General features: G+C 49.3%; 1 protein-coding gene across 1 annotated transcript; it reads right to left on the reverse strand.

Annotated features, from left to right (window-relative positions):
• Positions 1-10,758: 10,758 nt before the first annotated feature.
• Positions 10,759-25,798, reverse strand: ESYT1 (extended synaptotagmin 1). The gene is made up of 31 exons (XM_047741357.1): positions 24,802-25,798; positions 23,156-23,197; positions 22,856-22,990; positions 22,655-22,728; positions 22,456-22,528; positions 22,209-22,298; positions 21,977-22,032; positions 20,810-20,933; positions 20,545-20,721; positions 20,335-20,417; positions 19,991-20,039; positions 19,776-19,862; positions 19,598-19,690; positions 19,302-19,373; positions 19,035-19,121; positions 17,155-17,304; positions 16,675-16,827; positions 16,370-16,546; positions 16,128-16,210; positions 15,976-16,024; positions 15,777-15,866; positions 15,569-15,664; positions 15,222-15,293; positions 15,043-15,129; positions 12,927-13,067; positions 12,666-12,814; positions 12,487-12,585; positions 12,272-12,403; positions 12,081-12,186; positions 11,804-11,853; positions 10,759-11,612 (listed from the first exon to the last, which is right to left on the reverse strand). The coding sequence occupies exons 1-31, from the start codon at positions 25,189-25,191 to the stop codon at positions 11,573-11,575; spliced, it is 3,306 nt and encodes a 1,101-aa protein (XP_047597313.1). The 5' UTR covers positions 25,192-25,798; the 3' UTR covers positions 10,759-11,572.
• Between the last annotated feature and the right edge of the window lie 300 nt (positions 25,799-26,098).

The following is a 26,098-nucleotide window of genomic DNA, read 5'->3' on the forward strand; positions in this document are numbered from 1 at the left end:
ACACGAGGTGATTGATTTGCTAAAAGAGGAAGGAGGAGGAGGTGGCTTGAGAAAGTGGTGAAGGTTTGAAACAGGTGCTATGAAAAGTGGGAGATGGCTTACTGGGGACCCATTCACAAATACTCATTTGACATTTACTGAGTTGCCTTCTCTGTGCTCCCTAAATGAACTTGCTGAGTAGCATGGAGGGTGGTTGTCATGGAAGATCATGAGTTTGGAATGATGCCAGTCCACGAGGTAGTGATTTCCTCTTCCAGCAGTACTCAGCTGGTTGGATGATTGAGCTAGAACAGAGCGGCAGCTGGAAATGGTAATGGGTTGGAGTTTTGTGGAGTAGGGATGATGGATGAACATGGAAGCGATTGAGAATCTGAGTCAAAGAGGGTTTGTGGTTTAGGCCACATAGAGGAATGAGTATAAAAGTGGCCTATTAGGGCCATCTGGCTGGTTCAGAGGATAAAGCATGTGATCCTTAATCTCAGGGTCATGAGTTCAAGCTCCACATTGGGTGTAGAGCTTACTTTAAAAAAAAAAAAAAGTGGCCTATTTGATTGAGAGTATATAGAAAGTCACTAACAGGCTTGGGTCTCGAGGATGAAGAAGCAAGATGGTTGGAGCTCTCAGAGTTTAGTTGGAGAAAATAGTGCATTTGAATATATATCCTATATTTAAAGGATATAGAGGAAGATAGGAACTAGGTTGAGTGGCCATGAGAGTGAATGGTTGAAAGGGTAGGGACGTGAAGTTTATTGGCTCTGAGGAGAATGTTCCATAGGGCTTTTTCAGTTGAAAGTAGTAAATACCTGACTAAAACTGGCTAACCTTGGGACACCTGGGTGGCTCAGTTGGTTAAGCTGCTGCCTTTGGCTCAGGTCATGATCCTAGGGTCCTGGGATCGAGTCCCACATCAGGCTCCTTGCTCCGTGGGAAGCCTGCTTCTCTCTCTGACTGCCACTCTGTCTACTTGTGCATGCTCGTGCGCTCTCTCTCTTTCAAATAAATAAGTAAAATCTTAAAAAATAAAATAAATAAAACTGGCTAACCAATAAAGAGGGTTTATTGACTTATGTAATTGAAAAGTCAAGAGGTAGGGTGGGGTTCAAGTTAATTTTTATCCAGAACTTTCATGACATCACAAAGGGACTTTCTAACTTTTTTTACCACTGTCCTTCCTGTGTTGACTTCGTACTTGATTCCCTCCTGAAGCCATACCTGCTTAGCTGCATGGGTATCACATCCTTATATCACAGGAGGAAGAGAGGGAGCTTTTCTTTTCTTTTTTATTTTGGAAATATTTATTTATTTATTTATTTATTTATTTATTTATTTAAATAAGCTTTACACCAACATGGGGGTTGAACTCATGACCCTGAGATCAGGAGTTTCTTGCTCTACTGACTGAGCCAACCAGGCACAGCAGCGTGAGCTTTTCTTCACCATTGGAATCAGTTCCTGAACTTCATTTTGAGTAGACTGACTAAGAAAAATGTCCGACAGTCTTTGAATTAATCAGCATGACTAGGGAAATAACATGCCCTGTTTGGCTTAGACTTGGGGTTTTGCCCGCCCCTGTGACAAGGAGATGTTACTCTGATAGGCCAGTCAGGGTCTGTCTGCCATTGGACGTGGACTGGAGTCCATCCAAATGGGGAAGAGTAGAAGGGACACTGGGGAGGAAACCTACATTGTCCACCACAATGAGGAACTATGATGTTAATTACTGAATAGCCCACGTTAATACCTTGCAGACGCCACGGTGACAGCAGTATTCAGAGTGCCATACCCTTCAGTAAATATTGAGTTTCTGTGAATGACAGAGATGAGAAAAGGTAGAGACAGTGTATCAGATTGGCATCAACTCCAGAGGAGCTGAGATTTTTACTGCTCTGAGAATAACAGTGGGGAAACAGCATTGGGGTCCAAGGAGAATGTGGACCTCACTTCCCAGTATAAGAATATGGGGTTTGGGGCGCCTGGGTGGCTCAGTGGGTTAAAGCCTCTGCCTTCGGCTCAGGTCATGATCCCAGGGTCCTGGGATCGAGCCCCGTACCGGGCTCTCTGTTTTGCAGGGAGCCTGCTTCCTCCTCTCTCTCTGCCTGCCTCTCTGCCTACTTGTGATCTCTGTCAAATAAATAAATTTTTAAAAAAAAGAAGAATATGGGGTTCGCGGAAAGGAGCAGTCTCCCCTTGAGGGTGCTCCAGGTGAATGAGGTCTCTTGGGAGGTGAGCCAGATTTCAGAGGAGGCCAGAGTGAGCTTTGTGTAAAAATAATTTTAAGGAGTAGAGTGGACGGGAGGTGTTAGGTAGACATAGGTTTGCAGAGATGATACAAGGTCCCTCATCTGCTCTCTTAGCTGTCCTTTTTTTAAAATTTTTTAAAAAAAGATTTTATATATTTATTTGTCAGAGAGAGAGAACACAAGCAGGGGGAGTGGCAGGCAGAAGGAGAAGCAGGCTCCCAGCTGATCGAGGCCCCAGCTGGGCAGACCAGGACCCTGGGATCATGAGCTGAGCCAAAGCCAGACGCTTAACCAACTGAGCCACCAAGGCTTCCCTTAGCTCCCCTTTATTCTTTGTACCTTTCTTATGTTTGGTTCTATGTATATAATCACTCTCTTTGCCTAATCTTAGATTTTTAGTTCTTTTTTTTTCTTTGTATTGAGGTATAATTGACATGTAACATTAGTTTCAGGTGTGTAACAATGATTCTATATTTGTGTACATTGTGGGGTAAATAACACGGTGAGTGTAATTAATGTCCATCACCACACATAGTTAGAAAAAGTTTTTTCCTTTTTTTTTTTTTTTTTTTTTTTAGGATTTTATTTATCTGACAGACAGTGAGAGAGGGAACACAAGCAGGCGGAGTGGGAGAGGGAGAAGCGGGTTTCTCACTGAGCAGGGAGTGTGATTCGGGGCTCAATCCCAGAACCCTTGGACTATGACCTGAGCTGAAGGCAGACGCTTAATGACTGAGCCATCCAGGTGCCCCCAAAAATCTTTTTCTTATGATGAAAACTTACCTCTCAGCAACTTTCAAGTATACAATCTGTGAGTTCAGTGTTTTGTTTGTGTTTGCATTCAAGTGAAGTCATGCAGTATTTGCCTTTCTCTGACTTACTTCATTTCACATAATACCCTGGAGGCCCATCCATATTGTTGCAAATGGCAAGTTTTCCTTTTTTTTTTTTTTTTTAAATGGCTGAATAATATTTTATTGTATGGTATGCTACATGACCCTAATTTATAAAGTATGTATTCCTTAATCATGTCAGCTTTTCCTCATGGTAGTCACCTCATGACCTTAAAGAAGACAGCTCCTGGGGTGCCTGGGTGGCTCAGTGGGTTAAGCCTCTGCCTTCAGCTCAGGTCATGATCCCGGGGTCCTGGGATGGAACCCCGCATCGGGCTCTCTGCTCAGCGGGGAGCCTGCTTCCTCCTCTCTCTCTGCCTGCTTCTCTGCCTACTTGTGATCTCCGTCTGTCAAATAAATAAATAAAATCTTTAAAAAAAAAAAAAAAAGGCAGCTGCAGCTCCAGGCATCACATCCTTCCAATAGTGACCCAGTGGTAAAGGAAGAAGGCAGTGAGGGCTTTCTTCTGTTGATACTCTGGTCCCCAGCTGACTTCCTCTTACATCTTATTGACTAGAGCTGGGGCTACACAGAGCCGCCCCACGTTACAGGGCAGGCTGCGAAAGAGTATCCAGCAAAGAGGATTGTGATGAATCCCCTGGGGCTGGCACTGTCAGGAATGCTCTAGGATTCTGTATGTAGGGAAGAGGGGAAAATGGCTGTTGGGCAGACAACTGTATTGCCACATCCAGTTAACTACAGCACTTTGGGCCAGTAAAGTCGCATTTCAAGAGAGCAGTATTTGTGGGGCGCCTGGTGAGCTCAGTCAGAAGGACATACAACTCTTGATCTCAGGTTGTGAGTTTGAGCCCCACATGGGGTATAGAGATTATCTAAATAAATAAATAAATAAATAAATAAATAAATAAATAAAAGAGGGTAGTATTTGCAGATATCAGTGATAGTCTACCTATATGCAGTAGTATCTGCCTTTCTCTATAAGAAGCAGGCATCTTATATGTGTTAGTATCCAGGCCAGCTGTTTGAGAAGTAACAGATATACGTTTGTTTAATTCTTGTGATTAATGACCCTTAATTTGTTCCATCTTTGTATATATAAGTACCGCAATGTACTGAATTGTGTCTTGTCTTGCATTTAATATGTAGATCAGTACCTCTTCCCTTATATATCCGGAACTGGCAAAGGTTGGGAAAGATTAGGGACCTTCTGGATGGGAGAATTTGTGCCATGTCCTCTAGTTTCCTGGAAATGTAACTACTTGAAGTGATGAACTAGGTCAAGAGTGCTTTTTTTTTTTTTTTTTTTTTTTTTTATTTTATTTATCTATTTGACAGACAGAGATCACAAGTAGGCAGAGAGGCAGGCAGAGAGAGAGAGGAGGAAGCAGGCTCCCCGCAGAGCCGAGAGCCCGATGCGGGACTCGATCCCAGGACCCTGAGATCATGACCCGAGCCGAAGGCAGCGGCTTAACCCACTGAGCCACCCAGGCGCCCTCAAGAGTGCTTTTTAAAGTCACACATTACAAGATCCCTATTTGTATTATCTGAAGCCAGCTAGAGCAGCAGGCCTTGGGCCACATGCCCAGGATCGAATAACTCAATAAGAGGCCTTAGAAATGTAAGTTCCTCTGCCCTGTGTTTCTTGGGTTTTCCTTCCTTAAGTTTCTGGGTTGAGGGGAGGGCGACTCTGTCCCCATGGCCAAGGCTTGAGAATCCTCATAAGTTGGTGGGAAGGAAACAGAGGCAGCAGAGGACCAGCAGTGAGTATGAAAGTTATTGAAAAAACAGGAGCTGCATTCATGGATGGCATGAAATTTGAATTCAGCTTTTGCTAATAAGGTGAATTTTGACAACGCCTTGTGGAACTGAGTTTTGTTTTTTCCTCTGAGCCTTTTTCTCTCCTCCCAGTGGATAGCATCCTAAGGTTTATATATTTCCAGAGAAGATGACAAAGCATCCCCCCTCCCAAGGCAGTTCTGAAATCACCTGGTCCACTGAGCCTGCTTTCAGTAATCTGCCCTTGCTCTCCCCTACTCTCCTTCCATGTGGTAGTTAGAACTGATGGAGTACAGCTTCTCTAGTTGCCATTCAAGGAGGGGTCTCCAAAGGAGCAGAGCTCAAAGTGAGCATAACTGAATGGTTAGAAAATATTTCTCATTTTGCTGCCTATCAGGTAGGCCTGAAGCCTCTGTGAGTCTGGCGATACCTGCCACTAAGACACTGTGAGCCCGTGCTGGGCCGCAGAGCGTCCATGTTTGTGGCTTAGAGTCCTTTCACTGCAGAGCGCACGGGATCATAGTGGGCAGTGGATCATAGACAGGGAGCTGTCTTCGCTCATCACCGAGACTGGGAATGAGTCTCACTGAGAAGCTCAAAGGGAGCCGCTTCACACAGGTGCCTTGACCATGCTCAAGGGAACCGGCATTCTTGGTGGCTGGATGCACAGTAGGTTGTGACCATTAATTAAACGGACATGATTCATTAATTGAAAAGCTTTTTTTAAATTTTAACTTGTATTTTTTCCTTTTTTTATTAAAAAAAATTAACATTGACATAGAACATTAAATTAGTTTCAGATATATAACATTTCAGTATTTATACAATCTCAAAATGAAAAACAGTAAGTCTAGTTATAGTTAACATTCATCACCTTACATTGTTACAAATTTTTTTCCTTGTGATGAGACTTTTCAGATCTCTTGTCTTAGCAGCTTTCACATATACAATATGGTATTTTATTTTATTTTATTTTATTTTTTTTTTAATTTATCATTGAAGTCATCTGGTCTTGGACTTTTCTGTTCTGGGTGATTTTTTTTTTTTTAAGATTTTATTTATTGGGGCGCCTGGGTGGCTCAGTGGGTTAAGCCGCTGCCTTCGGCTCAGGTCATGATCTCAGGGTCCTGGGATCGAGCCCCGCGTCGGGCTCTCTGCTCAGCAGGGAGCCTGCTTCCTCCTCTCTCTCTGCCTGCCTCTCTGCCTGCTTGTGATCTCTCTCTGTCAAATAAATAAATAAAATCTTTAAAAAAAAAAAAGATTTTATTTATTTATTTGACAGACAGAGATCACAAGTAGGCAGAGAGGCAGGCAGAGAGAGAAGAAGGGAAGCAGGCTCCTCGCCAAGCAGACAGCCCGACGCGGGGCTCGATCCCAGGACCCTGAGATTATGACCTGAGCCGAAGGCAGAGGCTTAACCCACTGAGCCACCCAGGCGCCCCACAATATGGTATTTTAACTATAGTCACCATGCTGTACATTGTGTCTCAGGTCTTATTTTATAGCTGGAAGTTTGTATCTTTTGACCCCCTTTACCCATTTCTCCCACTCTCCTACCCCACCTCTGGAATCACCAATATGTTCTCTGTATCTCTGAGCCTTTTTTCTTTTTTTTAAGATTTTATTTATTTATTTGACAGAGATAGAGATCACAAGCAGGCAGAGAGGGAGGCAGAGAGAGAGGGGGAAGCAGGCTCCCTGCTGAGCAGAGAGCCCTATATGGGGCTCGTTCCCAGGACCCTGGGATCATGACCTGAGTCAAAGGCAGAGGCTTTATCCCACTGAGCCACCCAGGCACCTCTCTATGAGCTTTTTTTTTTTTAGTAGTATTATTAGATTACACATGTGAGTGAGATCATACAGTATTTGTCTTTGACTTGTTTCACTTAGCATAATGCTCTCAAGGCCTATCCATGTTGTTGCAAATAGTAAGATATCCTTCTTTTTATGACTGAATAATATTCCTCTGTGTGTCTGTGTGTGTGTGTGTGTGTGTGTGTGTGTGTGTACACACATGCACACCCCACATTTCTTTCTTCATTCATTCTTCATTGGTCACTTAGGTCGTGTCCCTGTCTTGGCTATTGTAAATAATGGTGCGGTGAATATGGCGGTGCAGGGATCTCTTTGAGATAGAGATTTCCTTTAGATGTATACCCAGAAGTGGAATTATTGGATCATGCAGCAGTTTTGTTTTCCATTTTTTAAAAAATATTTATTTATTTGACAGAGGGAGAGACAGGGAGAGAGGGAATACAAGCAGGGGGAGTGGGAGAGGGAGAAGCAGGCCTTCCACTGAACAAGGAAGGCCTCCGACTGAGCCACCAGGTACCCCTCTATTTTTAGTTTTTTGAGGCCCCTCCATGCTGTTTTACCTAGTGCTTGTACCAGTTTATATCCCATAGGGTACAAGGGTTCCCTTTTTCACCAACACTTGTTATTTCATGTCTTTGTGATGAGAGCCATTCTGAAAGGTATAAGGTGATGTCTGATTGTGGTTTAAATTTGCATTTCCCTTAGGGTGCCTGGGTGGCTCAGTCAGTTAAGTGTCTGCCTTTGGCTCAGGTCATGATCCCAGGGTCCTGGGATCAAGTCCTGAATCAGGAATCTCTGCTCAGCGGGGAGCCTGTTTCCCTTCCTCGCTCTCTGCCTGCCTCTCTGCCTACTTGTGATCTCTGTCAAATAAATAAATAAAATCTTTATTTTTTTAATTCATTTTTTAAAAAGATTTTATTTATTTATTTGACAGACAGAGATCACAAGTAGGCAGAGAGGCAGGCAGAGTGAGAGAGAGGAGGAAGCAGGCTCCCCGCTGAGCAGAGAGTCCGATGTGGGGCTCGATCCCAGAACCCTGAGATCATGACCTGAGCCGAAGGCAGAGGCTTTAACCCACTGAGCCACCCAGGCGCCCCTAAATAAAATCTTTAAATTTGCATTTCCCTGATGATTTGTGATGGTGAATATCTTTTCAGGTACTTGTTGGCCATCTGTATGTCTTCTTTGGAAAAATCTCTATTCAGATCTGCCCATTTTTTAACTGTTTTTTGTTTTTTTTAGCTATTGAGTTGTGCGAGTTCCTTACATATTTCAAATATTAACCCCCTATCAGATACATAATTTACAAATATTTTCGCCCTTTTGGTAGTTTGGCTTTTCATTTTGTTGGTTATGTATGTGATGTGGGAACTTTTTAGTTTGATATAGATGATTTTTTTTTTTTTTGCTTTTATTGCCTTTGCTCTTGGGTATCACATTAAAAAATCTCATCACCAAGATCTGTGTCAAAGAGCTTATTGCATATTTTTAAAAAAGATATTTATTTATTTATTTATTTGACAGAGATCACAAGTAGGCAGAGAGGCAGGCAGAGAGAGAGGGGGAAGCAGGCTCCCCGCCGAGCAGAGAGCCCGATGTGGGGCTCGATCCCAGGACCCTGGGATCATGACCTGAGCTGAAGGCAGAGGCTTTAACCCACTGAGCCACCCAGGTGCTCCTTATTGCATATTTTTTTTTAGTTTTATGGTTCTAGGTCTTACATTCAAGTGTTTAACCCATTTTTAGTTAATTAATTTAGTTAATTTTTTTTATTGAGTGTAAGATAATGCTCCAGTCTCATTGTTTTGCATGTGGCTGTCTAGTTTTCCCAGTGCCATTTATTAAAGAGACTGTCCTTTTCCCATTATATAGAATACTTGTCTCCTTTATCATAAATTAGTTAGCCATATGCAGATAGCCCCTGCTTTGTGAAAGTTCATGTTAAGCCACTTTGCTTTTAATTATTTACTTTATTTTTTTTAAAAAGATTTTATTGGGGCGCCTGGGTGGCTCAGTGGGTTAAGCCGCTGCCTTCGGCTCAGGTCATGATCTCAGAGTCCTGGGATCGAGCCCTGCATCGGGCTCTCTGATCAGCAGGGAGCCTGCTTCCTCCTCTCTCTCTGCCTGCCTCTCTGCCTGCTTGTGGTCTCTCTGTCAAATAAATAAATAAATCTTAAAAAAAAAAAAAAGATTTTATTTATTTGACAGAGAGACCACAAGTAGGCAGAGAGGCAGGCAGAGAGAGAGGAATGGAAACAGGCTCCCTGCTGAGCGGAGAGCCCGACATGGGTCTTGATCCCAGAACCCTGGGATCGACCCTGGGATCATGACCTGAGCCGAAGGCAGAGGCTTTAACCCACTGAGCCACCCAGGCGCCCCAAGGCCACTTTGCTTTTAAGAAAACCTACATTAAGGGGTGCCTGGGTGACTCAGTCGTTGAGTGTCTGCCTTCAGCTCGGTTGTGATCTCAGGGTCCTGGGATCGCGCCCCCCCCCCCCCCCCCCCCCCGTCGGGCTCTCTGCTTGACAAGAAGTGTGCTTCTCCCTCTGCCCCTGCCCCTGCTTGTTCCCTCTCTCGCTGTCAAATAAATAAAGGGAATCTTTTTTTTTTTTTTAAATAAAGGGAATCTTAAAAAAAAAAAAAAGGACCTACATCAAGACCTGTTTTCACTAACCAAAAGAAATCCAAAGGGGATTTTTGCTTTTACTGAGGAGACTGAAAAGCAAAAATGACATTCAGCTTTTGTTGCAGTGAGCCATCATAGAGGCTGTGAGCACCCCACACCGGGAAAGCGGCCCCCCAAGCTTCTTCCCTTGGCATACGTGCAGCATCTGAATGCCATAGCTTTGAACTGTGTGCATATGTGCCTTATTTGAATTTATTTTGTGTCCTCATTAGCAAGATGTGTCCTCAAGTGTCAGAGATGCCTAAAAGAGATTATTTTGAGGGTCTGGGAATTCTTGAAAATTTCTCCATTTAAACTAACAGTAATTGATTTTTTTGCTTTATATCAATCAAAGGTTTCATAGGAACACTGTACTTTCAGGTAGCAGGGGAAGTCTGAAAGGGTTTGTTTCTGGGCTTTCTGTTGTTATGAGTGTTCTATGCCAACACCATACTGTTTTGATTACTATAGCTTTATAATATAGTTGGAGGGCAAGGAGTGTGATGCCTCTAGCTTTGTTTTCTCAAGATTGCTTTGGCTGTTCGGGGACTTTTGTGGTTCCATACAGATTTGGGGATTGTTTATTTCTGTGAAAGATGCCATTGGATTTTTTTTTTTTTAAGATTTTATTTATTTGACAGACAGAGATCACAAGTAGGCAGAGAGGCAGGCAGAGAGAGAGGAGGAAGCATGCTCCCTGCCGAGCAGAGAGCCCGATGCGGGGCTCGATCCCAGGATCCCGGGATCATGACCCGAGCCGAAAGCGGAGGCTTAAACACACTGAGCCACCCAGGCGCCCCTGCCATTGGATTTTTTTTTTTTAAAGATTTTATTTATTTATTTGACAGAGAGATCACAAGTAGATGGAGAGGCAGGCAGAGAGAGAGAGAGAGGGAAGCAGGCTCCCTGCTGAGCAGAGAACCCGATGCGGGACTCGATCCCAGGACCTTGAGATCATGACCTGAGCCGAAGGCAGCGGCTTAACCCACTGAGCCACCCAGGCGCCCCTGGATTTTTGATAGGGATCGCATTGACTCTGTAGTTTGTTCTCGGAAGTGTGGACATTTTAACAATACTTGCAGTCCCTGAGCATGGAATGGCTTCTGTAGCTTCAGTTCCTTTCCTTAATACCATATAGTTTTCACTGTATGGCTCTTTTACCTCCTTGGTTAAATTTATTTGTAGGTATTTTATTCTCTTTGAAGCACCTGTAAATGGGTTTTATCTAACAGCTACTGCTGTATAGAAATGCAATAGATTTTTGTATGTTGACTTTGTATCCTACAATTTTACTGAACTTTTAGTTCTCAGTTTTTTTGGTGGAGTCTTTAGGATTTTCTCTACATACCACGTCATCGGCAAATAATGGTAGGCTAAATTCCCTTTCCTTAAAGAAAAGAGCCACAGCTGGTTTGAGTATAATGTTTAATATAAGGTACAGTGGGTTGGCAGAGTTGATGCAAAACCAAGAGATTGGGTTCTAGTCAATGAGTTAACAGCCCAGGTACCTGAACCGATACTGGCCCTGCTGCCTCCCGTCCTCCAACGCTGCACGGTGCCAGCCAGAAGCCCTAAGACAGAGGTTCTCTCCACGTCTTCCAAGTAGTGGCTAAGCGTTCTGGTTCCCAAAGTGCATCAAGAGACTGGCCCTGGTCATCGCAGCAGGTGTAATTTTCGGGACAGACTTGAGAAGTGGGGGCAGAACTGGACTCGGGGGTCTGGGTCACCATATGCTGATGACACGCACTAGTCCCAGAGGCTCTTGGCTTGAATAGTTAGCCCGTCTACCTTCCCACCCACATGTTTGCCCTCCCTGACTGTTCATGGTAGGGAAGAAGGTGGCTGTCCACTTAAGGGGAAAAGGTCTTTCCAGAAGCTGTATTTGGCATAAGCGAAGGCCGCTGCTAGTGCTGCCAGTGGCCAGGCACAGGTACAGAAGGCCCTGAGGCGGAGGGACAAAGGAGGAGAACGTGCAGGCAGAGCGGAAGCAGCCAGCTCAGGTCTCTGCCCCAGGAGCCCAGAAGGATCAAGGCCATGCAGTAAAGGGTGACATGGTCCCCCTCTTTGGTCAAGCAAAGGCCCCAGCACGGGCCTGGGAGGTGAGAGGGCTGAGGGGCACAGGCTCTGCCCTCGGGCCCTAGCTTTAGGCTCATCACATCAAGGTGGTGATGCAGTGAGGGGCAAGGCATGAAGACTGTGGTCAGGCTGGGAATCTTTGGCTCCTAGGAGCTGCCCTTGTCCTTGTCATCCATGAGGTCATACCTGGGGAAGAAGAGAAGGCTCAGGTAGAAAGGGGACTTGTGTCCTCCAAGAAATGAAGCATGAGCCAAGGGCTCTTGGACTGCAGAGAATCAGTGGTTCTCACCTCAGAACGCATGCTCTTCTCCCTGCCCAGGGCTGGGATTTCTCTGGCTTACACAGCCAGGCCCACCCCCAGCCCATCGGGTACTTACCACTGGGCCGCTCCCTGGGAAAGGTCTATCTCAGCAAGGTCCAGCTGAACCTGCATTGGAGGAGGTGGCGGGGGAGGGTGCGGATGTTACTTTGAGATCTCCAAAGACCACGTCCCATTGTTCCACACTCCTGCTCCAAACCAGTGCTGAGGGGATCAGGTCACATGTATAGTGGTGTCACCTGCGGTGCTTCCTCCCCGGGTCCCTGAGGGATGATGGCCTTGCTCCCAGCAGCTTCCAAGCCTTACCTTCGCCTTGCTCACCCTCACCCTCTTACCTTCCCCAGCAGCTCACGCTCCCTTGACATGAAGGAGGAATTCGACTTCACAGAGACATCCAGCTTTCGCCTCAGGGCCTCATCTAGGGGCAGTTCCCACTCAAATCTGGGGGGAGGGGAACACTGGGCATTAGGGGAAGGGGTTCCTTCCTGAGCCGCCCTTCTCTCCTCCTGAATGCCTACCGACTGACCGTTCATTGAATTCAGGGTTTAGGGTCCTCTTCTTCTGTGAGGTTTTCCGCTTGGTACCTCGGTTCTTGTCTGGCAATAGCAACAGTGACACGTAGGGGTCGGGGGTGTCCCGTCCATTCTGTCGAAGGGCCCTGCACAGGAAGCTGAAGGTAAGAAGGCAGCCCAAGGGGAGGACGGCCAGGGGGGCAGGAGGGGAGGGTGGACGGGGTCTCACCGGCAGCTGTGAACAATGCTGACCAGTTTTCGCTCTTCGCTGTAGTACCAGACGGTCAGTCGCACCTGGCCTAGGGGCCCAGCTGGAGCCTCCAGGGGACTGTGGGGAGAGACGGAGATAGTGCCCCGGGAGCCTTCATACTCCTGAATGCATGAGGTCTTTCTGGCCTAGCCCCTCACCTGTCCCCATGTGTCAGGCGCTGCCGCAGCTCTGGGGCAGAGGAGGTGCTGTGAGGGAGTCCCCCCCAGAGCTCTGGTTCTTCACTCAGCGAGGAGGAGCTGTGGCTATGGCTGTGTGCTTCCACGCCCGAATGCTGGGACACCAGGATCTGGGGAGGCAAGAGAGCTGCGAGCTGGGCCGGGTCTTGCTCAGCTCCCTGACTATGAGAACACAGCCCCTGGTCTCCGTTCCCCCTCGGCCCGTCACCTCCTGCTACTCACCCCGAGCTGTGCTCTCAGTAGCACCTGCCCTTGACCATTGTTAAGTGTAAACCAACGGTCCAGGCAGAGCTGGTCAGCCACGAGTAGCTCCGAGAGGGGCAGGGAGAACGAGCCCAGTGTGCCTGTCCCCTCACCCCGGACCTGTGGAATCAAGAGGCAGATGATTTAACCCTGGTGTTCTAGGTTCAAACACTTGGGTGGTTTTGGAGAGAGAGTCCCCTTTGTGATGGCCACATGGCAGCCATGTTGCTGGCCCCGCTTCCCCTCCCTTCCTAGCCAGACTAGACTGTGCCCTCTCTACTTCCTGAACTTTCACAAATTACACCCCAGGGCCATAGCTGCTGCACAGCGTGGAGAAAAAGAACAGCAAAAATGGAATTACAGGGTTCCTGCCCACCTAACCCCCATTTCCACACTCCAGATGTAATGACCTGCAAACCCTTCCTGTCTTCTGAGTTCCAGAATAATTCTAGCTAATATGCCTGTATCTCTCTATCACTATTTGCCAGCTTTTGTATCTCCTGATTCCCTGCGGTGCAAGGTAAGAATGGAGCTCATTGACTTACCTTCTCTACCTCTGCTAGTGTTGTTAACAGTTACACTATTTTAAGGTCTCTTGAGTTCTATTCATGTAATTCTCAACGTATTACTTTATCAACTTTAGAGGGTCTTTGACTCTCACTCCAGAAGAGGAAAAGCACCCCTGTATTACCTCTACCACCCTCTCCCTGCTCCCATACCTCTTTACCTTTGTTCACCCTTGAACCCCCTGAAATCTAGTTTCTACTCCGTGCTTGCCACTAAAGTTGCTCTAACCTGTTACCTTAACGTCAGTCATTCTCAGTCATCTCATTTTCTTGGTAACATCTGGCTACTTCCTATCATTTCAGACACTCTTCTTTGGCTTCCATACCCCCTTCTCTCCTGGCGAACACCCCATTGCCCGTTACACCTCAGGCCCTTTGCAGGGCTCCTCTTCCTCTGTCTGCTCTGTCATTGCTGCCATGCTCAGCATGTCCCTCCTTTGTCTTCTCACTCTCCGTAGGCCCTCAGGGTGCTCCCGCACACCCGGGACTACAGGTGCTACGTGTGCTTGGTGCTCAAATGAAGGAGTGGTGAGAACCCCATAGTGGGCCACAGATCTACCTTCTGGATAGCTGTTTCCCCTTGGATGATCTCAGAGGTCTCAAATTCAAGCACTCCTGCTTTGGCCATTCCCTGTGTTGGCCATGGCTCCCTTCTCTGTCCCGCTGCCCCAGGCTAAAAATCCAGGAGTTCGTGTCTAGGCTGTTCTTTGTTCCTTCTCCCATGTCAAAATAACCACCACTAAATACCATTGCCCTTCGTCATGTCTTGCTTCATAGCCTGTTAGCTGACCTCCCTGCCTCCAGCACCATCTTCCTTCAGTCCACCCTTCACCCTGCCATCAGCACGATCTTTGTAAAGTACAAATCTGGGTATGTCACCCCTCACTCCTTCAAATATTCCCCTATGCCGTTAGGGTAAATCCACATTTTAAAAAAAATTTTTTTTCAAGGATTTTTACTTATTTGTCAGAGAGAGTGAGTACATGCAGACAGAGTGGCAGGCAGAGGCAGAGGGAGAAGCAGGCTCCCCGATGAGCAAGGAGCCCGATGTGGGACTCGATCCCAGGATGCCGGGATCATGACCTGAGCCGAAGGCAGCTGCTCAACCAACTGAGCCACCCAGGCGTCCCGTAAATCCACATTCTTAGCATAAGAGTCAAGAGCCCTTTTGATCCTGCTCCTGTCTGCCTTTGTGATCTACAGTTTGCCTTCTTTGTCCTCATTCCCTTCTCAGCCTAAGACTATTCCTTCTCTTCTTGGTCACATCCTGTTTCCCCTTAAGCTCAGGGGTCATCTAGGGTTACCGCTACTACTACCTCCACCTTTTCCCCTCATCTGAGGTAGAAGCCCTCCTTTTCCCCACAGTGCCTTTTACCTCAGCAGTTTGTCAGTCTGGAAATTTTCCTTGGTTATTCTTCTCCCCAAAGGGAGTGTGAGCTCCATAAAGAGGAACTAAATCTTTTCTCCCTATGCCTGGTTCAGTGACTCACCCGCGGTTGCAAAATGTTCACAGAATGAATTTATGGTACCTGCAGCTCCAGGCTCTCGGTGTGTGGTCTCTTGATGAGAAAGGAGGCAGTCTCGTCCCAGACAGGGGCTGAGGTTTGGGCAATTGTCTGGTGGAGATGAGGGGTTAAGGTCAGTGCTTGGAACGTTCTCCTCTGTGTTTCTCAGCCCTCCCAGACAGCTCTGCGGCATTTCCTAATACCTTCGTCTTATGAGAAGTGTCTCCGACGGTGAGAGTAGCATAAGGGCTGGGAGGCTTGGTCCCTTTCCGGAGCTGGAGAGAGAGAACAGTGCGTTGACTATTAAATATGGTCTTGAACTGAGAGACCTAGTGAGGCAGATCTCCTACTCCCCTCCCAGATCACATCCCCATGGTCACTTGACAGCCACTACACTCCTGGCCTTCAACAGACCATTCTTCCCACCCCAGCACCACCCTGGGAAAGAGGAATTTGGAATTTATTATTCCAAATATCCCTTGGAGCATCCAAACCTGAGGGAGGCGGAGGAAGGGCCAGGGAGCTATGGGGTGCAGGGAGCGGCTCTCACCGGCAGCTCGTCCGCCCGCTCCAGATACACAGATAGAAGGGCCGCCGCCAGCTCTGCGCTCTTCTGCGTCTGGATCAGACTGTTCACCTGCAGCACCTGTGGGAGGACACAAGGGCTGGGGGACCCGTGCTGGATGCGCCGTGGCCCGGCCACGCCTGGGAGACAGACGGGAGTGTTCGCCATGACCCACCCAGAGTCCCGTCCCTACCTCCTCTAACTCAGCAGCTGTGGGCCGGGGTGTCAGACGCTCCAGACGCAAGTGCAGGCGGCCAGATGGCACGTCCTCCAGGGTCAGCCACTGTTGGGCATAGGCAGGCTTAAGCCTTGGGGATGTGGGGACAGAGGGATTAGGAGATTGAGACATGGGTCAAGATAGGAGGGATTATGGCTTATAATTCCTTGCTCACCTCATCGAGGAAGCCTGTGTTCAGGACTGCGGTGAGACTCACTTTGCACCTGGAGAGGAGAAAAATTAATTAAAACAAGAGGCCAGTGGTCACAGCCCAGTGTCCATCTCCCCAAAACCTTTGTCTTCCCCTCCGGACTCCCATCCTCTCACCTGCCCAGAAAGTCATCCTTGTCCAGGTCCTTGTCAAAAACTTCAATGTCTAGCTCTTGGCCTGGAATTGACGTGACAATCACCTAGAGGGAGAAAACAGTGCGAAGTCGGATTCTTTTTCTTCTTCAAATGACTGGGAACCTCACCCTCAACCACCTAAACCCCAGAGGGCTTTCGGACCACTCTCAGAGCTAGAGGGAAGAAGAAGGGACTTGGAGGAGTCCTAGCCGCGCAGTTCTGACCTCAAAAACCTCATTCCAGCGGGGATTGAGATCTTCCCGAACAACACGGCTCCGGAAGCTTCGTCCTGCCAGCTTTAGTTTGACATAGGGGTCTGACTTGCCCTTCACTAGTCCCCCCAGGAAACGGTCTTTGGCAATCAGATCCTGGGCCTCTAATACATGGATCCGAAGCACATTCTGCAAAAGGGACAGACAGAGGCACCAGACGGTAGGTAGAGAGAGACCTATTAAAACCAGCCCAAAACAGGCTTTTGCACATGCTTAGGCAACAGATCCTACCTCGTCCTTTCTAGATCTAGACTCACCTCCATCCCAAAGTGACTCTCAGGAGTAGTGTGAGAAGGTCGAGGTGGGACATCCACGCTGCTGCCTGTCTGGGGGCTCTCGTCCAGGTCCCAAGCCCCAGGAGTTCCAGGCACAGTGGGAAAGTGCACTTCTGATGAATCCAAGTACAAGATCTAGGGAGAGTGGTTTAATTGTCCAATCAAAGAAGTGCAGCTAGCACCAGCAGGCAAGGGATGTGGGGTTGGGGGCAGAGCAGAGGCAGGGACAGGGGAAACAGGTCCATGCCTTGGCTGGGCTCATCTCTAGAGGGTTCCTGCCACACTCATCCTACTCAAACACCATTTCTTCCCCAGTATGGTCAACAGACGTTTTTGTGTGCCTGCTAGATGCTTCCACATACACTAGCTCATTAGATCTTAGAGGATTCCTCTTTTTTATTCTTCATACCAAGGAATCTATAAGGCCCCTCACCACCTCCAGCATTTTCTCGGTCTCCATACCCTCATAACCAATTTCATGTAGAGCCTGGAGTTTGAGCCAGAGCTGCTGAGCTGGAACCACTGGTCCAAGGTGAGTTCGGGGGCAGTCAGCAGGCGAGCCAGAGGTAGGGTCAGTGCCCCTAATGTCAGAGCCCTGGAGTCGTCCTTCACCTAGAGGCACAGGAAGAGGGGATGTAGTGAAGTGGAAAACAGAGACCTACTCAATAATTTCAATGAGGCATTATTTGCCATAAAAAATCACTTATTTTAAGTATACAACTCTCAGTTATAAAGAATGAATCTAGGGCACGTGGGTGACTCAGTTGGTTAAGTGTCTGCCTTCTGCTCAGGTCCTGGGATCAAGTCTCACATGGGGCTCCTTGCTCAGTGGGGAGTCTGCTTCTCCCTATTTGCCACTCCTTCCTCCACTCTTGCTGTCTCTTATTCTCTCTAAATAAAATCTTTTTTAAAAATTTTATTTTATTTGGGGCGCCTGGGTGGCTCAGTGGGTTAAAGCCTCTGCCTTCGGCTCGGGTCATGATCCCAGGTCCTGGGATCGAGCCCCGCATCGGGCTCTCTGCTCGGCAGGGAGCCTGCTTCCTCCTCTCTCTCTGCCTGCCTCTCTGCCTGCTTGTGATCTCTCACTGTCAAATAAATAAATAAAATCTTTTAAAAAAAATTTTATTTTTTTAAATAATTTTTTAAATTTATTTTAACCCACTGAGCCACCCAGGTGCCCCTTAAATTTTATTTTTTTAAGAGATTTTATTTATTTGACAGAGATCACAAGTAGGCAGAGAAGCAAGTGGGGGTGGGGGAGTAGGTTCCCTAAAATCTTTTTTTAAAAAAGCTTATTAAGTAATCTCCATACCCGACATAGGGCTTGAACTCCTATCCCCAAGATCAAGAGTTGCACACTCTTCAACTGAGCCAGCCAGGCACTCCTATAAAGAATGATTCTAGGGGTGCCTGGGTGGCTCAGTGGGTTGAGCCTCTGCCTTCGGCTCAGGTCATGATCTCAGGGTTGTGGGATCAAGCCCCTCATCGGGCTCTCTGCTCGGCAGGGAGCCTGCTTCCTCCTCTCCCTCTGCCTGCCTCTCTGTCTACTTGTGATCACTCTCTCTCTCTGTCAAATAAATAAATAAAATATTTTAAAAAAATGATTCTAGGGGTGCCTGGGTGGCTCAGTGGGTTAAGCCTCTGCCTTCGGCTTGGGTCATGATCCCAGGGTCCTGGGATCGAGCCCTGCATCGGGCTCTCTGCTTGGCAGGGAACCTGCTTCCTCCTCTCTGCCTACTTGTGATCTATGTCAAATAAATACATAAAATCATAAGGGAAAAAAAATGATTCTAGAGTGGTGCCTGGGTAGCTGTCGGTTGACCTACTACTCTGTTTTGGCTCAGGTCACAACCTCAGGGTCCTGAGATCAAGCCCCACACCAGGCTCTGCACTCTGCAGGGAGTTTCATTGAGGTTCTCTCTCTCCCTCTGCCTCTCCCCGCATTTGCATATGCACACACTCCAAAATAAAATCTTAAAAAATAATGATTCTTGGGCTCCTGCGTGGCTCAGACATTAAGCATCTGCCTTCAGCTCAGGTCATGATCACAGGATCCTGGGATCCAGCCCCGCACTGGGCTCCCTACTCTGCCAGAAGCCTGCTTCTCCTTCTCCCACTCCCCCTGCTTATGTTCCCTCTCTTGCTGTGTCTCTATCAAATAAATAAAATCCTTTAAAAAAATGATTCTAGAGAGATCACTGGGGAAGAGCGGGGAGCATGGAGATGGGAGAGTCTAGGTAGATAGACTGGAATATAATCAAAGGGGAGAGAGAGGGACGTGATGCAGACCTGGGAAGGCAGAACAGGGTATTTAGAAGGGGCTCAGTAGGTGATTATCTCACCTGCACATCGAGCTCCTGGCTTCGAGGGTCTTGTAGGAAAAACCGGAAAGCCTCCTCCCACACCGGGCTATTGGAGCAGTAGACAGCCTGGAGGGGCACAGGATGGGAATAAGGATATGTGCTGCAGTACCAGTCCTGTTTCTCCAGAAAGGCTTTGCCTTTACAGGCAGCCCAAAGGGGAGACGCCCTCCTAAGAACAGCCCTCCCAACCAGACGTGCATGCACACACGCACACACAATCTCCCACAATGCCGTCCTGGCCCTCACCTTGCTCTCCTGGGTCATATCCTGAATTGACAGTTGTACCATGGGGTTGGGTTCCTTGTTCGCCTTCTTCAGCTGTGGGGGTAGAATTCAGAAGTCACCATTTTGGGTGTTTTTGGTTTTGTCTCAGTGAAGGAAGGTGGGCTCTCAATCTCTTCCCAGGTGGCTGTGATCCCCTCCTTAGAACCCTTGTGTTACATGCTGCTGCTTCTGCAGCTGAGTGGGGTGGGGGCAAGAGCTGGGCTGGGAAAGCTACATCCAGAGCTTCCTATTCAGTTGCCCTCAGAATCCACACTCACAGGGAGATCCTGGGCCCGATCCAGATAGACAACTAAGATGGCGGCTGATGGGGGCTCTGGGTGGGAGGAGACTCCTCGATTCCACTGCAGAACCTGGAGGGAAGTGGGGGTGGGAGTAGTCAGACCCTTGCCCTCATGTCCCCTGTATTTCCAGCTTCCTGTTTCCCATGTTGGTTACCTGCTCTAGTTTTTCTGCATTTGGCAAAAGTGACAGCCATTCTAGCTTTAAGTGAACTTGGCCTTGCCCACCTTGCAGAGGAAACCACTGGAGGGAGAAGCAGAAGAAAGTGAGGTATAGCAGATCAGATATTCACACAACCCTTTCCCTACCAATGTAGCAACTCCTGTCAGCCCAGTGGGTGAGGCCACCGTCTTCCTCTGTTCTCAACTTACATCGTCCAGTACTCCAGCCTGCAGCACCTTCCCTACGTCCAGCTTCATCCTGGAGGGGGCGGGGAGGGGTGACAGTGAGTGGAGAAAAAGGAGAGTGTGGAAATTAGGAGCATGTCATTGGCCTTCCACTCACCCACCTAGAAATAAATGGCGACTCTCACGCTCCCTTCTTATAATCAATAGATACTTATGTGTGTGTTCACGTGTGTGTGTGGTAGAGGCGAAGGGGTGGGGAGATCGGGAAGGAAAATGATACACAGTTCTCGGGCCTGGAAAAGCATTATAATGACCTCTGCAACCCTGGTAGCACTGAAGCTTTAGAATCCTAACACATACAATCTCACCTGCCCAGAAAGTCATCTTTGTCTGGATCCTTGTCAAACACCTCCACCTCAATCTCCTGCCCTGGGACCTCGTGTACCATCACCTGAAGCACACACAGGGAAAAAGGGCTCACCAGCTACACTGTGAGGATCATCCGATGAGCATCTTCTCTCACGGTCCCTAGGACACCCCCGCCCCCATCTGACAGCCCCACTCCTCAGCTCTCCCACCTCGTAAGTTTCTCCCCACTGGGGGTTGAGGTTCTCATCAATGACTCGACTGCAGAATGCCTGGGTGCCCACTCGCACCAGTGCATAGGGGTCTGACTTGCCCTCAATCAGGCCCTTCACGTATTTGTCCTTGGAGCCCAGACCTCGGGCAGCCAGCAGGTGAATCCGAATAATGCCCTGTGCAGAGCAATCAGATCATGAGAAACCAAGGACCCAGCACGAGGTTCCTCAGAGGATGATCTGTCAGATGGGGGAGAGGCCATACCCTGGGCAGAGGGGAACGCAACTGGGCCACATCATGAAGGTCAGGCACAAGGGGCACCAATAATCGGTTGGGCAACACAAGGAAGGCAGCGATGGAATCCATGATCATGGTGTCAGAGAGGGAGCTGGATGAGGGAGCAGAAAAGGAGGTGAGTGTGGCTCCAACTTCCAATATACCCCCAACCCCAGCTGTTTCCCACAACTAAGAGATGCCTAAAGCTAGAGGGACATCCTTTCTTGAAAATCCTTTTTCGGGTGCCTGGGTGGCTCAGTCGTTAAGCATCTGCCTTTGGCTCAGGTCATGATCCTGGGGTCCTGGGATCGAGCCCCGCATCGGGCTCCCTGCTCAGAGGGAGGCCTGCTTCTCCCTCTCCCACTCTCCTGCTTGTGTTCCCTCTCTTGGTGTGTCTCTGTCAAATAAATAAATGAAATCTTAAGAAAAAAAAAAAGTTTTTTGCTACTCTTTTACCCCAATTCCTCACCTACTGCTCTGAACCTTCACTGCCATCTCAGCTCTTCTTTTTCTGTTTACCCCTGCGGAGAAGCCTGCAGCCCTCTTTGCTCTACCCTGCATGCTCCCCCACAGGAGAAAATCACAGTATGGAGCTTTTCAGGAGTATTTGTCATCTCTCCAGCTAGGATGATCAAAGCTCCTGGAGGGTACTGGCTGCATCTTTTACTGTTTTTTGTTGTTTTTAATGTTTTACTTATTTATTTGACCGAGAGAGAGAGAGAGAGAGACAGCAAGAGAGGGAACACAAGCAGGGGGAATGGGAGAGGGAGAAGCAGGCTTCCTGAGGAAACCCGATGAGGAGCTGGATCCCAGGACCCTGGGATCATGACCTGAGCCGAAGGCAGATGCTTAACGACTGAGCCACCCGGGCACCCCTCTTTTACTGTTTTGTATCCCGAAAACCCGAAGCCCAGGGCTGGAACATTTAGGTGCTCAATAAATCCGGGTGCCTGGGTGGCTCAGTGGGTTAAGCCTCTGCCTTCGGCTCAGGTCATGATCTCAGGGTCCTGGGATCTGGCTCTCTGCTCAGCAGGGAGCCCCCTTCCCTCTCTCTCTCTCTCTCTCTGCCTGCCTCTCTGTGTACTTGTGATCTCTCTCTGTCAAATAAACAAATAAAATCTTAAAAATAAATAAATAAAAATAAATCCTTGACACCTGAGTCCTGGGATATCCAGCAGATTGGTCATCCCCGTCCAGTTGATATCTAGGGTCTGGAAGGAAAGCGCAGCGGGGTCAGGACAGAGCACCTGGTGGCATGGTCACACCCATCCAACAGTTGCCAGACCCCTCAGGCTTTCTTCCCCCAAGCCCCAGAGCTGGCCACCCTCTCCCTCCCAATCTTCTCTGGTTTCCCTGCTCCCCCATGCCCCTCAATGTTTTCCCTTACCGGGCGTCGGATGAAGAACATCGACACAGCTCCCACGATAGGAAGGTCCCCCATGAGAGGCTCAAGAATCACCCGTAAGACACCATGTAGCTGGAGCAAGAGAAGAACAGACCATTTCTCCACAAAACGCCTTCTTTCTGTCCCAAACTTTCCTAGCCTTGGTTTTTCCAAACCTCCCACTTCCCCATATCTGATGAAATTTAGGGCAAAGGCTCCCTATTATGGGGACCCCTGACATCTACCCCACCTGCATGCCTTTGACTCCTGCTTTGCAGAAATATTTCTTCACTTCCACGTCAATCTGCACATCACCTACATAGCTGGCAGTTGATAAGGAAGAGAACAAAGAGGGTTGGTACCGGGCTGAAATGGGGGGAGGGGGAACGAAGCTGTCAGAGTGACCAGGATCCTGCTGAAGAGGGGGCTGGAAGAATGAGCGGTATTACCTGATGTTCAAATCCAACAGGATCTGTTCTTTGCTCCGACCAGGGTGAACCTTGACGCCTACGATGCGCAATGGCTGTGGAGAGATGAATTCTTGAGAGAGAGAGAAGAGGGAAACGGAGAAGTATCTCAGCCTCTTCTGGGCTCCCCACCTTCCCCGCCCTGTCTCCTTCCTCCCATTACTTTCCTTTCTACACACATACCTTTTCACCTAGTTCCACTCGTGTAAATGTAAATGTTTGCAGATGGGTGTTAGAGCCTCGAACAGCTGGGGCCACAGTTTCAGCCAGAAGCTTCTCCATGTACTGGCCCAGGAAGGGCCAGACCTGGGCCACAATCTGGAAGGAGAGGGAACCTGTCACAGGAGAGCCTAATCTTCCCCCTAAAGACAAGTTCCTTCAGAATCCTCCCCACAGAGAGCACTGGGGCTAGACCTGATGTGTGGCAGGGTCTGCCTAGAGAAACAAACCCCATTCCCCACTCAAGAAAAAGCCAGTGCTCACCTTATTTAGCCACTCAGCCTTTTCCACGTCCGGAAAGCTGACCTAGAGGGAGGAAGGGAGAGGGAGAGATGAGCACACACCTTCCACTTGTGGTTTCCTACGGAGATGCTGGGCCACATGCCCACAGAGGAAACAAAAGCTGTGGCAGGACCTCCCCACACCCAGGGTTCAGTGTGAAGGGGCTGGGATGTCCAGAACATTCACTCCTCCACAGGGTTTAGGGCCACGGAGTTCTGATGAGGGGCCCTGACGGGGTGTGGGCCACACAACGTTGCTTTGTGGACAGCTGTGATGACAGCTGCTGGAGCAGAGGGGGAGGGAAGGAGAAGGGCACATACTTTCTGGAGGGGGAGGTCCTGACAAATCAGTTTAAGGAGGAAATCCTGGGATTTGGAGAAGTCTTGGCTTCTTTTTGCAACCTTCCCACCTCACCTCGAACTAGAGCTTCTACACCCAGAAGGTGAAGAGGGGAAGCAGCTCCTAGAGTTAGGGAGGGGCCAGCAGAGTCATTTAGGCCTTAGCCGGTTTTGGTTTTTGTTTTTTTCCTCCTTCTTCTTATCAGTATGACTCCTTTTATGGGAAAGAAGGACACCTGTGCTTTGTATTGGGGAGGCAGAGGGATAGTTGTTTCAGAAAGAAGAGGCTTTCTATGATGAGGAGTAGGAGGAACAAAGACAGTTGCTGCCTGGGCTGCACGTCCGCGTGGGACTTCTTCCCCCTTTCCCCTCTCCAGCCCGGGCCTGCGCCCATGGCCCTATCTGCCTAGTGTCAACTTTGATTCTTCTCTTCTGCCCTTCTCCCCCTAGACTGGCACCTCTGCTGGGAAGGGCAGCAAAGCGGAGGCAGGGCGGGGCCGGGTAACGGGCTCTGCCCCCGCAGGGCCGAGAGAAGGAAGGAGGTTAGGGGGTGCAGACCTAGGGTCCGGGTCCCAACCGAGCAAGCGCAGCACACAGTCCGGAAAAGGGTGGGGCCGACCAGGGCCGGTGGAGTGTGGGCAGCGGGCACTGCAGCAGTCGCACTACCCTCCCCCCGCACCCCCGCCCTTCGTCCCGCAGGCGCCTCTGCTGCGCTGCGGCCCAACCGCCTGGGGCTGGAAGGCGAGGGCCGGGGGTCAGTCGGGGGCGGCGGCTCTCCTGGGCAGTGCTCCTGGGGCTGGGTGCCAGCGGGTCTCCAGGAATAAGAGCGGGAAAAGGGAGAACCTTATGGCCATAAATAGGGAAAAAAAAAAAAAAGTCTCAAGGAAAACTGGAGAGACGAGGGAACCCTCTGAGCCGCAACAGGGATGTCCGGGAACAGAAGGCGCGAGCGGCACTAGAAGAGAGGAGCGCTCAAGGAGCATGGCTAGGAGGGAGAGCCACGGCTGAGACCGATTCCCCAGATGTTCTTACTGCTTGCCCAGGAGCAGAGGAAGAAGTCCTGATTCTGTAGAAGGATCGGGATCTGGACGCGGGGAAAGGAGGGAGGGGGAAGAGTGGCTACTCGGTCCCAAGAGTGGCGCGTCCCATCAGGGAGGTGGCTAGCGGAGCGAGAGGGGAGTCTCCCTCCCATGGTCCCAGGGTGGGGAGCTGCCTTTAGGGACAGGAGGAAGATCCCTAGAACCCGGGGACTAGTAGGGGGGCTATGCAGCACTGAGGGTGCTCGCTCACCCAGGCAGGTAGTTCTCGATGGCTCATATAAAGTGTTTTCGCCGTGAGCCGCTCCTCATCGTCCAGCAGCTGCCGCGCTGCTCGAAGGCTCCGTTCTTTCTCATCGCGGACCCGGCGCCAGCCCAGGTAGAGGGCGAGGCCGAAGAGCACGAAACCCACGCTGAGTCCCACTGCGCCGGCCAGGTACACCGGCACCAGCACCAGCAGCCGCCGCCCGAACGAAGACAGCAACGCCATGGCCTCACCCGCAGCGCCTGGGCGGGCAGGTTGGTTCCCAGAACCCAGGTCCGGCTTTGCGTGAGCAGCGGGGGGCTGGTCAGAAGGGTCGGAGGGAGCAGAGGGCTGGTCCACGAGGCTGGGACTGGAGCCGTCGGCAGGAGAGCGCTCCATGGTGCCACCGCTGGAAGGACCCGCCCGACCCACACCCCGCAGAGAGGTTGCTAGGTCTAGCACCCAGCTGCCCCCTGCAAACAGAAAACCCCACGCTGGGGGAGGGGACCCTAAGCCACGCCCCCTCCATCTGACCGCTCGGGTTGGCGGTAGCTGCACAGACCAAGGTGGAGTCGAAAGATAGAAACCCTGCCCCTCTTCCGCCGGGAGCCGGTAGGGTTCGGGAGAGGCAGGACCTCCTTGATTAGACCGGCGTGCCAAGATGGGCGGTCTGGGACGGCGGGAAAGGTCGGAAAGAGGCTAAAGGGCGGCATTTGATTGGTCAGAAAGAGAAGGAGGCGTGACGTACCGTTTAAGGAGAGGCGGACCAGGCGCTCCCCCACGTGGGGTTGGAGTGCCTGCGGTATGACGTCATGCGGAGCCGCGCCGCCAATTACTGTTTTACCGGGACTTGGGGTTGCGAAGTGATGGGGTTGTGGAGGATCAGGATTTACTTCTACTCCATTCGCACGGTTTGGCAGGATTTGTCTGGAATTCCTACATGTTCATTTGTCAGTTTTCCCTAGTCTTTATACTCTTGAGTACATTACTTATCCTTCAGTGTTTTCCTGGCTGTCCTTAAAAAAGAAAAGGAAAACACCCTGTGTGGAATGAAAATGTTCGATGACTGACCCTGGCTATCTTGTCCCGTCCTCTACTTTGTGCAGTGCAAAGACAGCAGCTAGAAAAAAGCTGGAAAATACAAGAATTACAGAGTTAAGATTATCCAGCTTTCAGGGAAGAAGGAGAGAGAGAGAGAGAGAGAGCGTGACTAGGAAGTGAGGCTTTATTTTTTTTAGAACTCTCCAAGACGTAGTTATTTCTATCATAGAAGACAAATTAAATTGGCTCGCAAAAGGTAGGGGGA

Source organism: Lutra lutra, chromosome 8 (genome assembly GCF_902655055.1).
Source record: "Lutra lutra chromosome 8, mLutLut1.2, whole genome shotgun sequence".
NCBI classification, from domain to species: domain Eukaryota; kingdom Metazoa; phylum Chordata; class Mammalia; order Carnivora; family Mustelidae; genus Lutra; species Lutra lutra.